Genomic DNA, 19,683 nt, shown 5'->3' with positions numbered 1-19,683 from the left:
CACCAGAGCTCTTTTGTTCAATGCGGCTAAGCACTAAAACAGGGCCTAACATGTGCTTGGGACTTAGCAAACATTTGCTGAGGGAATAAACGTTTGCTTTGTTTAATCCTTGCAACAGCCCTAAAAGGAAGACAGTTCGGTCACCTCAATTTGCTGATGAGGAAGCTGAGGCTCATAGAAGCTAAGTAACTGACACCAGGCTGCTTGTCTTGGGGAGGTAGACCCAGGCCTGGCATCCATGCCTGTCTCACCCCAGAGCTGATGTGCATCATCGTCCTGACCCCATACCATCTTGCCTTCCAATCAAAGGAGCATCATCTCAAGCTTGGGAGTTGTAGCACCTTAAAGAAGATACGACTGAACTATGAATTGGAGTGAACTACCATGGCCAGGACCAGCCACAGAAGGGAGGCCTTATGGGGAAGAGAGGAGGAAGAACGGGGTACGGTGTCCTCAAAGAGCCCCCAGGCCTTCCTGTCCAGGAGTGGTAGGCACATGGTCCACCACGGGGAAAGGCCCTTCACCAGTAGCCACAGAAATGCCTCGGGGAGGGACACAGGATGCCTCAGGGTCAGGAACCTGCTTGCTACAAGCACCAGATCTGGGAGAGCATATGCCCCAGCACAGACGTAGAGCCACCTGCCAATGACAGGAGGATCCCCTATGCTTTGATACCAGCAAGGTGGGGGGGCCCATCTGTGAGCATTCATGACCTGGAACTCTTGTTCCTACCACTTCTCCCCTGGCCAGACCCTCCAGGGTAGCCCGGCCACTGCTCTTCTAGAGCACCTGCTGAGTTTTTATATCACGAGCATGTTTCCTCAGGGCCTATGTCCTCGGGGACAAACTCACGTGAGGGGGACCAGGGGCCTTCCCCACAGAGCAGCTTGTCTGAGACCCAGCCACCTAGACCTGACGCACTCCCTTCCTTCCTCTCTACCTTCTGGCCCAGGCTCTCTGCACCCCTGTGGGACAGCCTCCTGTGTCCCAAGGGGCTCGTGCCAGCCCTACCAACACCGGGCCCCTCCCCCAGGCCAGAGCGGCTTCAGCCACTGCAAGAGGGGTCAGGCTCTCTCAACCATGGGGAGATCATTATTTTAGAATGTGCCCGCACCTCTGGGAAGTGTCAGTGCACAGAGCAGAGTGAAAATAACAAACCAACACCACCCAACACCAAATGCCGCCTGTCACAACAGAGACCTGACAAATGAAGAAAATCACCTGGAAGGGCTTGGGGGCGGGCGTTAAGGCTTTGAGTTGTGGCAGGACAAGGGAGGTGAGACCCAAGTCTCCAAGGGGTGCATTCCCCCAAACTAGGGAGCCATCCCCGCGGCCCTGAGTTTGGCTCTCTGCCCGTGTGGCCGGAGCCAGGGCCAGATGTGGATGCAGAGGGAGGCGCTGGGAGTCCCACCTGGAGGGAAGGTCAGTTTCGGGCCAGACTAGATGATCTGAAGTGGGGTCACCAACCACAGGGCTGGAGAGAGAGCAGGGGCCAAGGAGAAAAGCCAAAACGGGGTGCAGAAACTGGGGGAGACATGGACTGTGGTAGGGCAGCACAGGATGGGGTGGACATGGCCTTGAAGAAATTCTAAACCCAGGGAAGCTCCTCTTGCCCATCTCGCGCACACCGTGAATGGGCTTCGAAAGGTGTGTCTGTCGTCACGCTGGCCCAACTCTGCTCCCTGCTCTGGTGACCGTGCCACTTCTCCTTTAGGGACCACATCCTCCCTCCTGCCCAGCCCATGACGGGCCCCGCTCTCTGGCTTCAGAGGTGGGCAGGCAGCCCAGGCCTGGCCATTCGGAGTCCTCCATCCCCGCCGGCCACGCCAGCAGCCCATGCACGGGCTTGAGAGTAAATCCTGCCAAGAGAAAGGAACTCGCATCATGCCAAAAGCATGATAAAAGCCAACACTACCAAGGGCCACCGTGCTGAGAGGGCCTGAAAGAGAAGTAGACCAATAGCAAAAAAACTGTGAAGTGAGTGTGTGCGTGAAAGAGAGAGAAAGAGAGAGAGCGCCAGTGACATTATTTGAACCCCTGGAGCCAGATGCACCTGACATTGCAGTTACGCAAACTGATAGATTTATTTGGGGGTTAAGCCACTAGGGTTTAATGGCTGTCACTTGCACCCAAAGGGTTTTGATTTATCCAGATTCTCCAGGTGCATTAGAGAGGCCCAAACAGGTTGTCGTCTCTGGCTGATGCTTATTAGGGAAGCAGAGAAGCCATCGGCCGGACAAACGGTTTCCCAGAATATTTCTCGGGCTGACTCCACAGGGCACCCTGCAGGCTAGGCCATTAGGGAAGTTTCTCGGCATCACAGTCTTGCCTCCTATTGTTGGAGAGACACACTTTGATGAAGCCCACGCCGTACACCAGGGCTAAAGACACAAAGCTCCAACATGGGACTCTGTGAGCCTTTGGAGCCCAGCATCCCAGGGTAGCAATGGACTTTGATACACTCCCCTAGAGCACTAGGTGGTGACAAAAAATTCTGATCCCATCCTGCTTTGTGCACCGGGGACTTCTGTGAATAGTCTATCACCACACTAAGTTGTGACCTGTTGTTTGTTTAATGTAATGAGATTATGAGAAATTATTGTGTTTCTTTTAGGAAAATGGATTTCACTATTATTTTTCAAATTTAAGAACTGGTAGCCAAAAAGTCATTTTAGGCCATGATTAGCCTTGGCTAGGATAGTGGGTTAACCTATGCATCTACTTACTAACATTTCCGAGTTCTGCAAATTGGGTTTCTTGACCTTATGGCCCCTTTTTGGGAACACAGCCCTTTATTATTATTATTATTATTATTATTATTATTATTGTAAAATATATGCAACATAAAATTTACCATTTTAACCATTTTTAGTGTGCAGTTCAGTGGCATGAAGAATATTCACACTGCTGTGCAACCATCCCCACCTTCCATCTCTAGAACACTTTTTCATCTTCCAAAAGGAAACTCCTTGCCCACTAAACACGAGCGCCCCACCCCCTCCTACCCACAGTCCTGGGCAGACAGAATTCAACTGGCAGCCTCTCTGAACCTGACCCCTCTAAGGAACCCTGATGCCTCATATGAGTGGAACCATGTGGTGTTTGTCCTTTTGTGACTGGTTTATTTCACTGGGCATATCTTCCAAGTTTACCCATGCAACATAGCTTTTGGAGATATTTTGTGAGCAAACCTCCTAGCTTCTGTTCTTCACTGAGGTGGTCAGCTCACCTGTTTTATTTCACACTTAGGAAAGGTCAAGTTCAGAGAAGGAAATCTGTTTTTCTAAGTATGTGCCCAGCACCCTATAATGCCAGAAGATTTGCATTAACTCTCCTGGGAGTGAGCTGCTTGCTGGCTCCTCGCACATCTGGTAAACGTTCCTGTTAAAATCCTTTCCTGAATGAAGAAAAAAACACGGAATCAGAGAATGGCTCCACCCAGAAAACCCCCCAACCCAGAGAAAGGTGGTCCTGGGACCCAAAGAATAATTTGGCTCCCTGTTCATTTGCTTCCTTCTTCTCCTATTTCCAACCAACCTCATAAGGTTGCAGGATGGTGATTTTAAAGAAGGTATTGTCGGGTTAAGTATATGATGTCTTGCCCCAGTCTCAGAAAATAAAAACCTTACCTGAGTGAATTTATGTGGCCTGAAAAAGAATTGAGCTTTTGTTGCTAAGATTCCCACCCAAAAAAGTGAACCAGGTAAACCCATGGACACACTCACTCATAAACTGTCAGAAGACTCTGGATCCTGCTTGTGAAATTTCCAGAGCACCCATTCTCAGCCATTAGTTCCTGCTCTGGTCATTCCTGGGTTCTATGTGAGTTGTTTTTGTTTTGTTTTGTTTTGTTTTTAGATTTTATTTATTTATCGGGGGGCAGGAGAGCATGCCGGGGGAGAGGGGCAGAGGGAATCCCAAGCAGACTCCACACTGAGCCAAAGATGGACCCCAAGATCATGACCTAAGCCAAAATCATGAGTCGGATGCTTAACCAACTAAGCCACCCAGGTGCCCCCTATGTGAATTATTTTTGCAGCCTGGATTCCACTTCTTGGCCCAAACCTCCAGAACTTAATGGATGCTTCACTAGCCCTACCTTGGCATCCCCTGGACAGTTTTCTGAGACTCGTTCTCTGGCCCCATGCACTGCCCCCATTCACCAGCTTCCAGTCCCCATCTTAAAAATCAACAGGCCAGAAAAGGGGCATGGACACTATCCCAGAGAGCCAGTTCCCCCACCTGGCCAATCCTGGCCCATGGGGGTAGGAGGAAAACAGGAAAACCTGGCACAAACATTCTACTGGATGTTCCCATTCCTTTCTCCTGAAGTCTCTCCCCGCTGTACAAGGCCAGGGAAATCCCCACACCCTGTCTCCTATCCCCACAGGAGCACCCTTGGCTTATCCAGGAAGTCAAGGCCAAGCTAGGAGAGCATGCCTACACTGGTCTATTGGGAAATAAACACAATACCTGACATTATCGTTTAACTTACATGAGGTCCCCTGGGTCTCATCGAAGTGGGTAGGTTGGATAGAACTACAGATTCTGTGAGACCTTTGATACTCCCCTGATTGAGCCGACAGGTGAGTCTTGCCCCGCGGACGTACAGAATAGAAGTCTGGATTAGAATGAATTAAGCACCTTGTGGTTTCGTTATCCAATAGACAGACGTGTCTCACCTGAAAAATGATAGGTATAAAGACATCTGGATGGACACAGGTGCAAACGCTGATTTTTTTTTTTATATTCTTTTACCTTAATTGCACTTCCACAAAATGACAGCACTGTGTTCTACTCACAGGGTGGAAGAACTAAGTGAGATAGTTGAGGTAAAGGTGGTTGACATGTTGGGGCGCCGGGGTGGCCCAGTCGGTTGGGCGTCCAGCTCTTGGTTTCAGCTTGGATCATGATCTCAGGGTCCTGGGGTTAAGCCCCCCATCAGGCTCCGTGCTCAGCGCGGAGTCTGCGGGAGATTCTCCCTCTCTCCCTGCCTGCCCCAACCCCACTTTCTCTCTCCCTCTCTTTCTTTCTAAAAAATCATAAACAAATAAATCTTTAAAGAAAAAAAGTGGCTGACATGTTGTCCGACAGAGAAGATTTCGAGTGTTACTTTTCTTCTCCCTATCCTTCCCTCTCCCTCCTCTTTCCCGTCCTTCCTCTTCTCCCTCTATTCCCCAGACAAGACTTTGTTGAGAGCTTAGACTCCACAGCATGTTCCCTCCCACTGGCCTCACCACCACCCCACCATCCCCCCAGGAAGACACAGTCTGACTGGTCCAGGCGTAAAGCATGAACTGGGCCACACGCACTGGGTTGCTGTGTTTTTTAAAGGTTGTGTGTCCACACGCAGCTCCTCTTCCCTCCCGTCTCGGCAGAGGACTCTCTTGGGACCTGGCCATCCCTCTCTTCAATGCCTTCCTCTGCTCAGTTTAAGTAGTAAACACCCAAGATTTGCATTCATGCTTCCAGGTATTCTTTGTCACAGAATCCACCATTAATTGTTAATAACCTGGTTCTTTGCTCCCTTCAGTTCTTTACTGCCATTCCATATTTTGAAATCCTGCAAAAGGATAGCGGTCAAGTCAAGGCATGAGAGTTTCTGGGTCTCTGGCAGATACACTCTCAAACTTCAAGCTAATTTGTGCCACCTACCACCAATGGGACAACTTCTGCCCAGCTATGATACTTGGAGGAATTCCTTCAGCCTTGACCTTTCTTCAAGCCCCAGAAGACCTGTCCACCTTCCCAAAACAACTTCCACTGGCCAGGACACCCCCGAGTTCCCCAGGACTGCCCCCATTCAATCCCTGCAGTAGGATCTGAGGGAGGTGTGGAGGAGGCTGCAACACACAATGCATGTTGGAACTCACCCAGAAGTATTCATTAGGAGGAAAAAGCACCTAACAGGCTGAAAGATAAATAATAATAATAATAATAATAATAATAATAATAATAAAATAAAAATTCTTGCTAAATGGATGAGGGGCCTCAGCCTCCAGCCCAGACCTGCGGTCCAGTTTTTTCACCATCTGTTTTAGGTAGGTCAGATTTTGTGGCTAAAAAAATTGGTGCTGTCTGCATAAATATAGTTCATATTGCATTGCACATATTTATAAATATAAGTGCTGTAGCACCACCACATTGCCTGCGAAGAATGCAAGCAGGTTGTGATTAGAGGTGAGCCAGTTGCTGACTGTGGGTTAATTAGCTCTGCTAATAAACTGCCTGTAGCTTTACTTAAGAAAAATAACATATTTCATCTTAGGTAGAACAATTACAGCATGTGTAAAATAGATATTTTTGCCTAATGAGCATTTGAAATGCTTTCGTTGGAAAATACACACACACATACACACACCACTCTTTTCTTTAAAAAAAAAAAAAAAGAAAGAAAGAAAAGAAAAAAAATCCACCCCCCACATTGTGGTGAAGATGAACTTCAAAAAGATTGGAGTGGTTTCCCAGTTCCGTGGCTGATCATCAGCTGAGGGCCACTGGCAACACAGCAAGTCCCAGTGAAATCAGAGTTGGATCCCAGTGGGAACCTGGTGGCTGTGCGATGAAGAGCAAAATGAGTTGCAAACAATAGAGCTCAGAAGAAATGCTGTAATTAGCAGTGAGGGGGACCCTCACAGTGGGCATCCCTGGAACTTTGTGAAGATGCCAGAGCAGAAAGAGAGCCAATGAAGGAGCAGCAGCTTCAGAATGCAAGGGCATGGTGGCCCAAGGAGAGGGACAGAGATATGACTCCAGATCCAATATCAGGGAACAGTTGGAACCTAGGTCTGCACAAACCTCTCATCAACAAGAGTCCTAGAAACTTGGGAATGGAAGAGCCCTGCAAATTCATGTGATGCTGGGATGGTAGGCACCTGACATATGGACTACCTTTCTTCTTCTCCAGCACCTTTGCAGACATGGCTAATTGGGCATAGGACTCTTTCCTACTAGCCCATCACAGCCACTTGGAGTTGACTAGAACTGGTCATCCCTGATCTTTGCCATCCTTGATCTACTCTTCTTCTTTGCATCAAGGTAAGAAAAGTGAGATCCAAGATAAATCTGTGTTGTGTGAAGTATATTAAGTGACCTTCACAAAGATCTCTCGACTCTTTCCACTACAAACCATCTCCAGGCGACTTCCAGGTATGTGAGTTCTCAGTTTGGCCAAGGCTACCCTCAAATGAGTCACAATAAACCTTCCAGAATCCAGAAAAATCATCCACAGAAGGCAGGAAAAGAAAGTGATGTTTGTTCCAAAGAAGCACCTTTGGATGAAGGAAGATGCAAGGATTGGAGGGAGGGGAAGGGCCGATGGAGCCATTAGGTTGCACGTCAATCATCACCGTTCTCCATGGGCGTTGAGCCAGGTAAGATGGTGATGTCAACTAAGATGAAACCTCTTCCAGACAGGATGTCTTGGTTGCTGGGGTTACCATAACAAAGTACCATAGACTGAGGGCTTAAACAACAGAAATTTATTGCTCGCAGTTCTGGAGGTTGGAAGTCCAAGATTGAGGTGTTGGCAAGTTTGGTGTCTCCTGAGTCCTCTCTCCTTGACTTGTGGAAGGTCACCCTCTCACTGTGCCTTCACATGACCTTTTCTCAGTGCGTGCACATCCCTGGTGTCTCCTCCTCTTAAAAGAACACCAGTCCTATTGGATGAGGGTCCCACCCTTATGACCTCATTAACCTAATGACCTTTTTAAAGGCCTTGTCTCCAAATACCATCACACTGGGGGCTAGGGCTTACCACATAGGAACCTGGGAAGACACAGTTCAGTCTACAACACAAGGTCATCAAACCACAGCCCTTAGAGCTAACAGGATCTCAGAGGCCACCGGCTCTACCCCCTGCCCAGGGCAGGACTCCCTTTCCAGAATATGACTGTGTTCTCCCAGGCTCTGCCCCAACATCGGCAGGAACTCTGCATCCACACAAACCCAGGCACATGGAGGAGGAGCTCACAATGCTACCAAATGATGGTTATTGAACCATGGTGGTAGGCCAAATAATGGCCCCCAAAGACATCCATGTCCTGATCCCCAGAACCTATAAATATATTAAGTTACAGGCAATGGGGAACCAAGATGGCAGATGCAATGAAGGTGGCGAATCAGCTAACCCTAAAATAGGGAGGCAATCCTAGATTATCTGAGTGGGCCCAGTAACCACAGGGGTCTGTAAATAGGGGAGAGGCGGGCAGAAGAAGAGAGTCGGAGGGAGATGTGACAAGGAAGAAAGGCACAGAGATACAATGTCGCTGGCTTTGAAACAGGGGAAGGAGCCACAAGCCAAGGAATGCAGCAGTCTCTAGAAGGAAAAGGCAAGGAAACATCTTTACCCCGAAAGCTTCCGGAAGGGAATGGGCCCTGCTGACACCTTGATCTCAGCCCAGTGAGACCCAACTTGGACTTCTAACCCATGGTGCTATAAGATAGTACGTTCGTGTTGTTATAAACCACAGAGTTTGTCATAATTTGATACAGTAGTCATAGGAAACAGTACAAGAAACTGATGATGCTCTCCCAAATGCTGACGAGGGGGGACAATGGTACTGGAAGGGAAGCTGGCAGGAGGACTGGAGCAGGAGACGTGGCAGGGCCCCCACATCTGGGGAGGGACGGGGAGGTCTGACCTGCTGTGAGGCCTCTGTCCTCATGGGACAGTATGGGCGCACATGAGTATCTCCTCAACAGCACCATCAAGCTCCTAGGACCAAAGCCCCCAGCTTTTCAAAAGGGTGACAAGATTGATTTTGCAGTGAAGCTTGGGTTCTCAATAACCATTTGAAAGGAAAGGCAACCCAGAATTCCATGTGCCCATATCGTAGTTAGCATATATGAAAGTCCCTGCTGTACAGGGCCTTCTGATACAATGCATTTCTTTTTTTTTTTTTTTTAAGATTTATTTATCCGTTTGGGAGAGAGAAAGAGAGACAGAGAGCATGAGTGGGGGAAGGGGCAGAAGCAGAGGGAGAGAGAATCCTTCAAGCAGGCTCCCCGCTGAGCACAGAGCCTGATGCAGGGCTTGATCCCAGGACCCCGAGATCACGATTTGAACCAAAACCAAGAGCCCACTGCTCAACCAACTGAGCCACCCAGGTGCTCTTGATACAATGTATTTCTTAAGGACAGTTCAACCCTTGGAATGGTGGCATTCCTGTAACCATCTGTCTGAACTGCTCCCTTCATCCTCACCCCTCAGGGCCTTGGCGGGCAAGTCTGTGAGCTCTGGAGACCTAGGCCCTGCTATGGCAGAAAGCCTCCCAGGGGAGGGGAGAGAGCCAAAGGGGGAAGGTAGGCAGGGGCCCCATGGTTTCTGCCAGCCCAGGGAGCAGCGCTGGAGGCAGGCTGTCCGATCTTGGAGAGCCTGGCACATGATAAGTACAACCAGTTTTCCCTTCTCTCCCGGAGCCCAGAACCCAGGGACATGTGCAAGGCACATCTGGGCTCTGGTATAAAAATAAACCTGGGGCTGTCAAGCCCCAGCATATTAATGACAATTAATGATTCGCTCTAATCCTCCCTAGCTCTCCGTGGGCATGTGACATGCTTTGGGCTGGACACCCTTCCCCACTCCCTCTACCTCCTGCAGATTCCATCCATATGCTGAGCTGCTCAGGAATGCAGGCCTGGCAGGGAAATCTAATGGTAAGAGATGCCCACGACAAAATGCCTGCCCAAGGGTAACTGGAGAGGGGCGGCCCATCAGCCATGGGTGGTGGGAAGGGGTCCCGTGCATCAGGTGCTCTTCCCTGGAACTTGTAGGGCGAGAGCAGCTAGCATCTCCTTAAAAGAGCCCCTGGGCCAAGAAAATTGCGGCCTCCAATGTGGGCTCCTGGGGTCAGATTTTGGCATTTGAGGTGCTCCTGCCTCTCAGTTCAGACCCCCCCCCCTAAAAAGAGCAGCCCCATTTCACCCCTGTGGACCGGTCCCCTCCCACTCAGGATGCCAGACCCTACAGGCAAAGAGCAGCTGCTCCCAGCCCCAGAAAGCCTCCATCTTCCTAAGCTCTCTCCTGAACTAGGAGTGTCTCAGACACGGTGAGCCCCAACTCTGTGCCCCTGCAGCACCCTGCATGCCCCACGGAAGCACTCCTCATGGTGTGCATCTGGTCACCCTGCTTCCTGGCCTCGCCTGTCACTTGGGCAGAGTAGGGAGGCAGGGACCACAGCTCTTTGTTCTCCGTTGGGTCCCAATCGCCTGGCATGATGCCAGGTGTGTCACAGGTGCATAAGAAATGTTGGCTGTCTGCCTGGCCAACGGGCCACATACGGAAAGCGCTTAGAACCCCACCTCGCAGGCACCAAATGCCCTATGAGTATTAGCTCCAGTTCTCCCACGTCCACTGCTTCATTCAATCTTCCCGCCTCCCTTACTGTGTGCTATGAGAGCCCCCGTGAGTTACAGGAGGCAAATGAAGTTCCCTCCACTGAAATAACGTGTTCTGAGTCCCACGGCTCACGGACCGCTAAAGCCAAGAGTCAAACCCAGGCTGTGTCCGCCCTGTTCCTTCCAGGTCACTCAACGTGGGGCCGGGCCGGGGGGCGAGGGGGCAGCATCACCAACAAGAGCAGGCTGGGGTTCAGGTGAAATGCTCGTGGGTGATAAGAAGTCACACATCTCTGACTGGTCAGTCCTTGAGAAATGGGTGCAGAAGCCTGAAGATGGCCCAGCAGGAGGCACTTAGAATGTTCCTGAGAACCTGCCCTGAGGTCTGGGCTCAGCACTGTGGGGTTAGAGGCTGGATTGGTGTTGCTGACGCTGGAGGGAAAATTATTTGCATTGCTGATCTGCGGGGCCAAGATTTCTCTGCAAATCCAGCAGTAGGTGCCTGGGTGGCTCCAGCCCAACCCACGCATTTGTAACCCACTCACGCGAGACGAGGAGAGGAAACGCAGGAGACTCTGCCAGCTTCTTGTGCTGTACTGAGCGGGAGATAAACTTTGCCTACATAACACGCTGCCTTTTCTTGCCGGTTCCATTTGGGATTAAAACCACAATGAAAAAAAAGAAAAGAAAAGCGGAATCAAAAAAAGCCCCGAAAACCAAGTACCTTGAAGACTTTTCCCCCTTTGAAATCTCTCTAATTGGGCACTTATCTAGGGCGGGAATGTGGGCTTCTCCGAGCCATTACAGAAACACACACAATGAGGAAATTGTTGCCTTCTTAGTCCTATATGGAAGGCCTATTATTCCTGGGGAAGCTGCACTGGGTTTCCACACTGAAAGTCTTTTGGTGGCAAAGGAAATCGCTCTCCCCAAGTCCCCAGCTGGCCTCGGTAAAAAGAATCAGGTTGCTGTCATAGACTCAATTTTAACCACCAGATTCCTCCTTTTAAAAGCATAACCTCCTGCACGTGCAGCCCTGTAATGTGATGCAAAACGCCCAATTCTGTAATGCTTATGCTTCCATTTCAGGCCTCAAGGCAGCCAGGAGGATTTAACCTGCTCACACTGCGCTTTCCTCTGGCTTCGAGCGGCTGCTTTGTTTTCCAGCCATCCTCTCCACGAGTCCACCTGCCTTCTCTCCTCCTTAGGCCTGGAGGTGGCTCCCGTGGGGAATCCAAGCAGAGAAGCACCTTCCACCCTCGCCCTTTCTTGATTCCCCCCAAGACACCAAATCCCGCGGCTTCCATCCCGGTAGCAACCTCTCTCTCAGATCGAGATTGCTGTTTTATGAGAAATCACCAGGATCCATCTCGTCCCCAAGCAAACAGCATATTCCTTCAGTTTTTCTTGTAGAAAAAGGATGGTGATGTGTGACAAGCCATCACTCCCTTGACCCCACATAACCAAGAGCCAGGCGTGTCCGAGCAAGCATAGCCTGGACTCAGTCTGTTGAGCGGTTAAACCAAATCCTGCATTACGGTCTTTGATGGCTAACCCCTCTCCGCGCTTGCCCTGCATACCGCACGCACAGTTCTCTCCATCGCCATCACCAGCGCCAGCACATCAGTCCCGGCTGTCCAGGCCTCTCCCCCGACCACCTGCAGTGGCCTCCTATCATACCTCACACCATTGGTCCCTCCCCCGATCCAGCCCCACACACTTTTCAGAGATTGGTTATGTCAGTGTCTTGCCCAAAACTCTCCATTGCCCCCAGAATAAAGATGATGCCTTATCCTGGCATTCTTAACCTGGCTACAGCAAATCTCTGCAGTGTATCTTTCACGGCACCCACACACCCCCTGGCTAACTGGTCTCCACCCGCCCCCCCTTCCCTTGTGCACACACCCACGCTCCTTCCTGTGAGTTTGCTCATTCTACGTCCCCTGCCTGGACGGTCCGCCCCTCCGTCGCTACCTGTCATATCCTACCTCACCTTCAAAGCCCAGCTCAGGTGTCACCTCCTCCACAAATCTACCCACATTTAGCACACTACCTGGCAAACGCAGGACATTTCCACATGGCCAACCTGATGCAGTCTTTGCAATTCAACTGATCTGGCTCAGCCATGTTGGTGTTCAAAATCCCCAGAGCCCCAGCTTATAAGGTGACAGTCATCCCATCTCTGATACTCACCCTAGGGGTGAGGGGAGACCAGGGGATGAGGTGAATATGTCTGCTTTATACATTTCTTAGTTAGGAAGTAGCTGGGAGGTTATTTGGTTTTTCAATGCATTGAAATGTTTCTCTGTCGAAATGAGCACAGGAAAACCTCCTGCTCTTTGCCTGCCCCACAGTAGGTCTTCTATATGCCTGTTGCATAAGTGATTGAATAAGTGAATGAAGGACACTCCCACAGCTCGTGTAGCTCCTCCCCTTCCTTGGCTCACACTGAGACAGAGAAGCAGCCTGACTCCCTTACAGCAGCTGCCACTGTGCTCTCCCCACTGCTAGCACCACTGAGCCCCTCTTCCTTCTCAGCCCCTCTCTGACCTTGAACCTCAGCCATAGGCCGAGCCTCCAGCAGCTCAACCCTCTGATGCCCTCTGCCCATGTCATTGCCCAACGCCTACACCCAGAATGCTCATTACCAGGTACTGTCACTCTCTTCTGTCAGATTTCTGGTGGCAGAGGCTGGCTAGATTCTCCCCAAACCCATCCCCTCTTCCTCTTGGCACATACCTGGACCTCATTCTGGAGAATGTAGTGCAGCCAAATTACCTCATTCTGACCAATGGAACGTGGGAGAAAGTGATGAGCTCTATACTTCACCTCTAGGCCCAGCCCATAAAACTTCTTGTTCAGTCTCTCCCCCTCCCCTGTCCTCTCTCTCTCTCTCTCTCTCTCTCTCTCTCTCTCTCGCTCACTGGATGATTGCAAATGAGGATGAGGTTCTGGACTACACTGTCCAATATGGTAGTGGTTAGCCACATTGCCACATTGCCACAGTGCAAACATAGAAATGTTCATCATCGCAGAAAGCTCTAGGACAGCGCTGCTCTATGGAGCTATGTTGAGTGAAGTCTGACCCAAATAACGGCTCAGAGCAGAGGCATCTCCTCCTCCCCAACTGACCTTTATAAGAACTGATGTCAACCAGAAATGACCTTTGATTGGGTTAAGCTGCTGAGATTTTGAGACCATTTGTGACAAGTTAGCATACCCTACCACCAGCCCCTCCGTTGTCCAAATACTCTAGATGCAGCGCCCAGCCTCCCTGCTCATCATCGGTGCCTCCCTCCCTAAACCCAGAGGGTAGCACCAGGGGTCAAGACTTCAGCCTCTTTTCTTGGCCCTTCTTCATTCCTGCCTAGGTCTGTGGCTCTTTGCATCCCTCCCCCCAAGCTCTGCTTTTCCCAAACTCTTCTCTCATTTCTGCCAAATCCATATACTGCCTCTATTATCATTTACTTAATGTCTTTCCTAAAATGGGCTCCTTTTTTATTTAAATACATATATTAAATAAGGACATTTTATTTAACTTCTTAAATAGAATACTAGTATTGCTTGCTCTATTAGAGTTCTCCATAGAAACAGAACCAATAGTGTGTGTGTGTGTGTGTGTGTGTGTGTAGAGAGAGAGAGTGAGAGAGAGAGTGAGAGAGAGAGAGATTTATTAAAAGAAATTGGCTCAAGAAATTATGAAGGCTGACAAGTCCCAAGATCTGCAGTTGGCAAGCTAGAGACCCAGGAGAGCTAATGTTTCAGTTCTAGTCCGAAGGCCGGAAAATACCAGTGTCCTAGCCCACAGCAAGAGGAAATTCCCTCTTACTCGAGGGAGGGTAAGTGGCAGGGGCTGGCTCTGTTCTATTTCAGGCCTTCAACTGATTGGAAGGGCCCACCCATGCTGGGGAGGGCAATCTGCTTCCCTCGGCCTACTGACTCAAATGCCAATCTCATCCAGAAACACCCTCAAAGACACACCCAGAATGATATCGAACCAAATGTCTGGCTCCCCATGGCCCAATCAAGTTGACATGTCAAATGAACCATCACACTTGCCAAAAAGAGCAGACAAATACAGGGAAAGTCTAGCAGTATTATTTAAGTCCAGCTAGAATCCGTAGCCTGTCTGGGGCTCTGGGCCTGAGGCTGGCTATTTTTTCTCTGTTTAAAAGGGAGATTAGCACATAGTGGGGAGGTGTTAGAAGGGAGCTGATACCCCACTGAGATTTTTTCCTGAAAATAATCATAAGGATTGTAAGAGGATCCGAAAGGGAACACCTTTCCCACTGTGATTCAGCTCTTGAATGCACATTCATAGCCCATCCCAATTTATCCCCAGTGCCCACCAGTTGGACCCATACCCACTGAGGGGCTGCTCTCCTCGACTACGGGTCTCTGAAGGCCAAGACCACATCCGAATGACAGTCACATCCCCCATGGTGCCTCACACATAGGAACCACTTAATAGACAGTAAGTGAGGGAAGGCATAGCCGGGAACATTCTCTGACCTAGTTGGCGGTTTCTGTCAGAAGCAGAACATCATGACAAAGGAAATGGGACTAGAATGTTAAACCACACTAAAGGTTCCATCTACCAAATAGCTCCTATGGCACTTTGGGGCAGGGTTGTGTCTGAAGGAATTAAAACATTTGGTAGCCCCAGGGCCAGATTAAGACATTCTGAGGCTCTAAAGTCGGGGCCACGTCATCCAAAAACACCAGAATGTATTTTCACAGAAAGAACATTGAACATTTATATCTAAACACAGATCAAAGCTGCGGGTACACAAACACACAGAGTATTAGGAGGGAAGAGAGGGAGAGAAAGAGGAGCAGGAGAAGAGAAGGCAAAGAAGAAATGCAGTGTGGGGGAAAGAAATCTGAAGTCTGTTCACGGCTCTTCCCAGCATGAAACTCTTCCGTGATTTTTTTCCCTTTGTAATAGGGACAAGTCCAGGCTCCTTTGTAGACACACAGAGCTTTGGATCATTTATATCTAAACCTAGCCCCCTAAGACCACCCAGTGTCTGCAGACCCCCACAGGAAGGGCTGAGAAGAGCCGTTCCCCGGCACGCTCACAGACTACCCAGGGGCACCTTCAGCTGACAAAGCTTTAATTTCACCCAGGACTCCCTGGGCTGGGGGGATTCTCAAAGATAGATACAGAGATCTGGGAACTATTTTCAAATTTCCAAAAAACCTAATGGATATCACATATTTTCCTGCAACAAAACCTCCTAAATTACCTGTGGTCCCATAGCAGGGTCCTGGACTAACCTCTAATGCCACATTTCATTCTGCCTGCCTCCCCAGAGGAGTATGAGCTCCTTACAACTGGGAACCATGTATTTGCCTGATTTTGCTTTTTTTAAAAAAAGATACCCTCAATGCCTGCCACATTATCATCCCCTAAAGGATGCCTGATAAATTAGTGAGTGAATGAGTGAATGAAACATGTAAATGTGATGTTGCAATGTTTTAATCGTGTACTTTGTTATTGTAGATTATCTGGAATAATTACAATTATTATTGTAAATGTAGATTATCTGGAAGGAAAAATCACTCAAAACAAGTAAAAAAAAAATAATGAAAGAGGTGCTAGGCAACAAAGAGGCTGGAGCCTCTGACAGTACACACACACACACACACACATTTGTCCCCACACACAAAGCCTCAGAAACCCACACTGCCCCCAAGGAAGCAATGCCCTGGAGGCACAGGCTGCTTCTAAGGCTCTATTTCTCAAAGGGAGGTCTGGAGACTCCCAGTATTAGAATCAATGGGAAGCCCGTTAAAATGCAGATTCTTAGGCCCTACCCAAGACCAGAGAGTCCGAACATCTGAGACCAGGACCTGGACTCTACATTCTAAGTTCTTTGGGTCGGTCTTAAGTACAATCAAGTTTGAGAATTGTTGCACTAAGAGCTGGTGGGCAAGTCTCATTCTAGCCACCTGCTGCCCAGAGCTGGGGATGGGTTCAGAGTGCTCTCATCCCTGTCCTCCAGCTGTGAGCGCTCATCCCCTCACCTGGGACCCATAAACATTGTATTGGAGAGAAGATGTAGTGAGAACCAGGCATAAATCATGCTCCTCTACCCCTCTCCCCAACCCCTGCCTTCCCCTAAGGAAAACCCCGGCCCCAGGGACTGCTCACAGGGTATTTCAATAAACTCCAACTGGCCCTTTATCAGATGGTCCAGTCAATTAGAACTTCATCAGGAATCAATTTGTGAGGCCCAGCTGAGATGTAACTATAGATCAGGGCAATGGCAACTGATTATCCCACTAATGGAATATTCCATTGATTAATTGAGTATTTAAATCTTTCAGACCGTGGCCATGCTTGCTGCCATTGTTGCTGGATGAAAGGGCAATGGAGAGCATCTCAGTCAAAGAAGAAACGAATGGTTCATTCTTCATTTATCAGCTCTCAGCAAAATAACAGGTCTGTCCTGGGTTCTCAGCATGCAGGAGTACTGCGATGTCTTCAGCACAAAGCAGGAACCTCCCAGCTGATTGAACCAGTCAAGGGAAGATGAGTTTAAATGCTCCATTTTCCTGCAAGGCTGTATGCCAAGTGTCTCAGAGAAACATCCACACCAGTGTTTCTCACACTTTCCAACCACCTGGACACTTGTTAAATCGCCCAGGAGTCTAATCAGCGGGTCTGGGGTGAAGCCTGAGAATCCGCATTCCTAGCAGGATCCCCAGTGAAGCTGGGACCACACTCTGAGCAATATACTTACAATTTATAAACATGCATTTTAACAAGCAGTGGGGTGGGGAGAGGGCGCAAACATCATCTAATATCTACCCGAGATATGCTAGACTCTAAAATTTAGAATGCACATTTTCAATGCCAATGAGCTATTCACAGCAATCATAAAACTCATACACGCTGCTGCATCCATGAAAAGGTGAATGTATGCCATACATTTTACTAGGACCCTTGATTATGAGTAAAGGTTTTGTCTGGGGCTTACGTCCTGACTCCAATTCTTAGCTGTGTACCTCTGGATAAGCAACTTAGCTTCTCCAGGCCTGGTTTCCTTGTACCGATGCTGCATCATGGAAGAAAGCACTTGGAGCACTTAACGGGATGCTGGCACGTGGTAAAGGCACAGGAGATGGAAGCTATTGCTATTATTACCCTGATACCCAATACCTAAAAAGGCCTCAGAAGTCAGGTTCCCTTTGGGAAAAAGAGGGATGGGAGTGCTGTTTGCTGAGAAGCAGACGCTTCAGGGACGGGAAGCACCAAGGAAACCCCGTGCTCCCTGTAACTTCTCCAGGCGCTGCTTTGGGTCTTTACCACGTGACTGTAAAGTTTAAGACGTGCAGACCTTCCAAGGGGTGGGATTAAATTTCCCTGAGCAGCCAGGAGATAGTGAGGGAAAAGGGAAGAAGAAAGGACAATCAATGGCATTCACTGAGGCCCTACTATACATGCGATGCACCTTGTTCATAAGTGACCTCATTTCATCTTGACTAAGGCCTGGGGGGGGTTGATATAATTATGCCCATTTTTCAGATGGAGAAACTGAAAGACTCAGAGAAGGAAAGAGATTAGCTAGACAACCAACTGGTGGCTGGAACCAGAGCCCAGGTGTGCTCTGCTCTGAGGTCTGGGCACGTTCCTCACACTGCGCCATGTCCCAGTTCTGGGGGTCTGTGCAGGTGTAGGCATGATCTGTGGGAGGTGCTACACTGTCATAAGATACATGATGGTGTGGAGGTGTGTACAGATGCCACACAGGCAGACGTGGGTCATCTGTATGCAAAGCACACTGGCGTAAGTTATTCTACTCACTCGGTGTTCAACCTATCCCCCTGAGGACTTCCTAACACCACTCTTTCCCTGACAAATATGGATTGCTCCATTGGTCCTTAAATTTTCATTTGAGTGACCTACAAAGCACAAAGAATGACAGCAGTTCTTGAATTATTGTAGTCTGTAAACCACTTAAACAGGGGGAAAGATCCCATCAGCTACCTATGTATAGCTCCTGCAAACAAAAATCGTCACCAGAATTAAGGGAGAGCCTGGTACTGCTCTTGATGGACACCAATGAGAGATGGCTGATTTTCAGAAAATATCAGAGGTAAATTATTCATCCACATGACAGTGAATCAGACCCACAGTTGTCTTGTAAAAATTAATCCTGAAAGAGATGCACCTATCAAAACCTGAGGCCCTCTCATGCTTATGTCTGAGGACCCCTAAACTCTGAGATCTTCTTTCTCCCAGGGACTTGAGCCCAAGCGTTGGGAGGTTATGGAGTCTGAGAGAATAAGATACTAAGATAAATCTGGCTGCCCTCAGCCCTAAATTTCATGAACACACTTTCCCCATGTCTTTTAATTTTTTTTAAGATTTATTTATTTATTTTAAAGAGAAAGAGCAGGCGCATGTGTGGGGGGAGGGCAGAGGGAGAAGGAGAGAGAGAATCCTGACGCAGATTCCCTGATGAGCATGGAGCCCCACTCAGGGCTCAATCCCAAGACCCCGAGATCACGACTTAAGCCCAAATCAAGAGTTGGATGCTCAACCAACTGAGCCCCCAGGCCCCCCCGCATGTCTTTATTTCAGCTGTTTTGGGCACCCATGAAATAGATCCACGTGTTATTTAGTGTTCTATAGGGTGCATGCAACTGGACATCCAGAATGTTGACTTTTCCACTAACTAGCAGCTAATGGTAGAAAGTGCTCTCCCTATTTGGGCCTCAATGTCCTCAGGTCTAATGTTCTGTGATTCAAAAGATATTCTTCATTTGGTAGAAGGGATATTAAGGGTCCTGCCCTTGCAGTGAAGGCTCTTGCTTTAGAAAAGGATGTTTCCTCAAAGGGTAATTTGAGCCTGCACAAAGTATGACACAGACAACTTTTTCATAGCCAGCTTGATGAAGGGCAGGGACAGCATAAAAAATTCAAAAGGCAAAAACCAGAATTGAGCCAATGGTCTCAGACCACACCCCAGCTCAGCCTTTTCAGACTTCCACCCTGTCCTGTGTGGGTTCTGAGCCCTGCCAAATGCAGGCTCATCCTGGCCAGTCCCTGAGCCAAGAAGAGCCAGCCACACAGCTTATTCCAATCTCCGCTCCACTCACGTGAGGACTTTCAGAGGCGGTCTATGAGCTGAAAGCCACCTCCTAGGCAGGCATGAGATCACAGTACCTCCCTGGACAATGTCAAGAGGGTGACCTTGTGCCCTACTGCCTGGTTCCTGAACCCACTCCAATTCTCATCAAGACCAGAGCCCAGCCTGACCCCCTGAGCTGTTTCCCACCAAACCCTGACTCAACCATACCACACAGCTCCACACACTCAGGACGGTGGCTAGC

General features: G+C 49.0%; 1 protein-coding gene across 1 annotated transcript in view; it reads right to left on the bottom strand.

Annotated features, from left to right (window-relative positions):
* Nucleotides 1-3,214: 3,214 nt before the first annotated feature.
* MRPL46 (mitochondrial ribosomal protein L46) overlaps nucleotides 3,215-19,683 on the bottom strand; it is a 167,447-nt gene continuing 150,978 nt past the window's right edge. The window contains exon 4 of the mRNA XM_073882269.1: nucleotides 3,215-3,397. Within this exon, the coding sequence (XP_073738370.1) occupies nucleotides 3,246-3,397 (152 nt within the window). The 3' untranslated portion in view covers nucleotides 3,215-3,245. The remainder of the gene's footprint in view (nucleotides 3,398-19,683) is intronic.

The sequence above is a fragment of the Callorhinus ursinus genome, unplaced genomic scaffold (assembly GCF_003265705.2).
Source record: "Callorhinus ursinus isolate GAN/ISIS: 27379988/994484 unplaced genomic scaffold, GSC_fseal_2.0 scaffold45, whole genome shotgun sequence".
Classification (NCBI taxonomy): Eukaryota; Metazoa; Chordata; class Mammalia; order Carnivora; family Otariidae; genus Callorhinus; species Callorhinus ursinus.
This window is presented reverse-complemented; position numbering and strand designations above follow the sequence as displayed.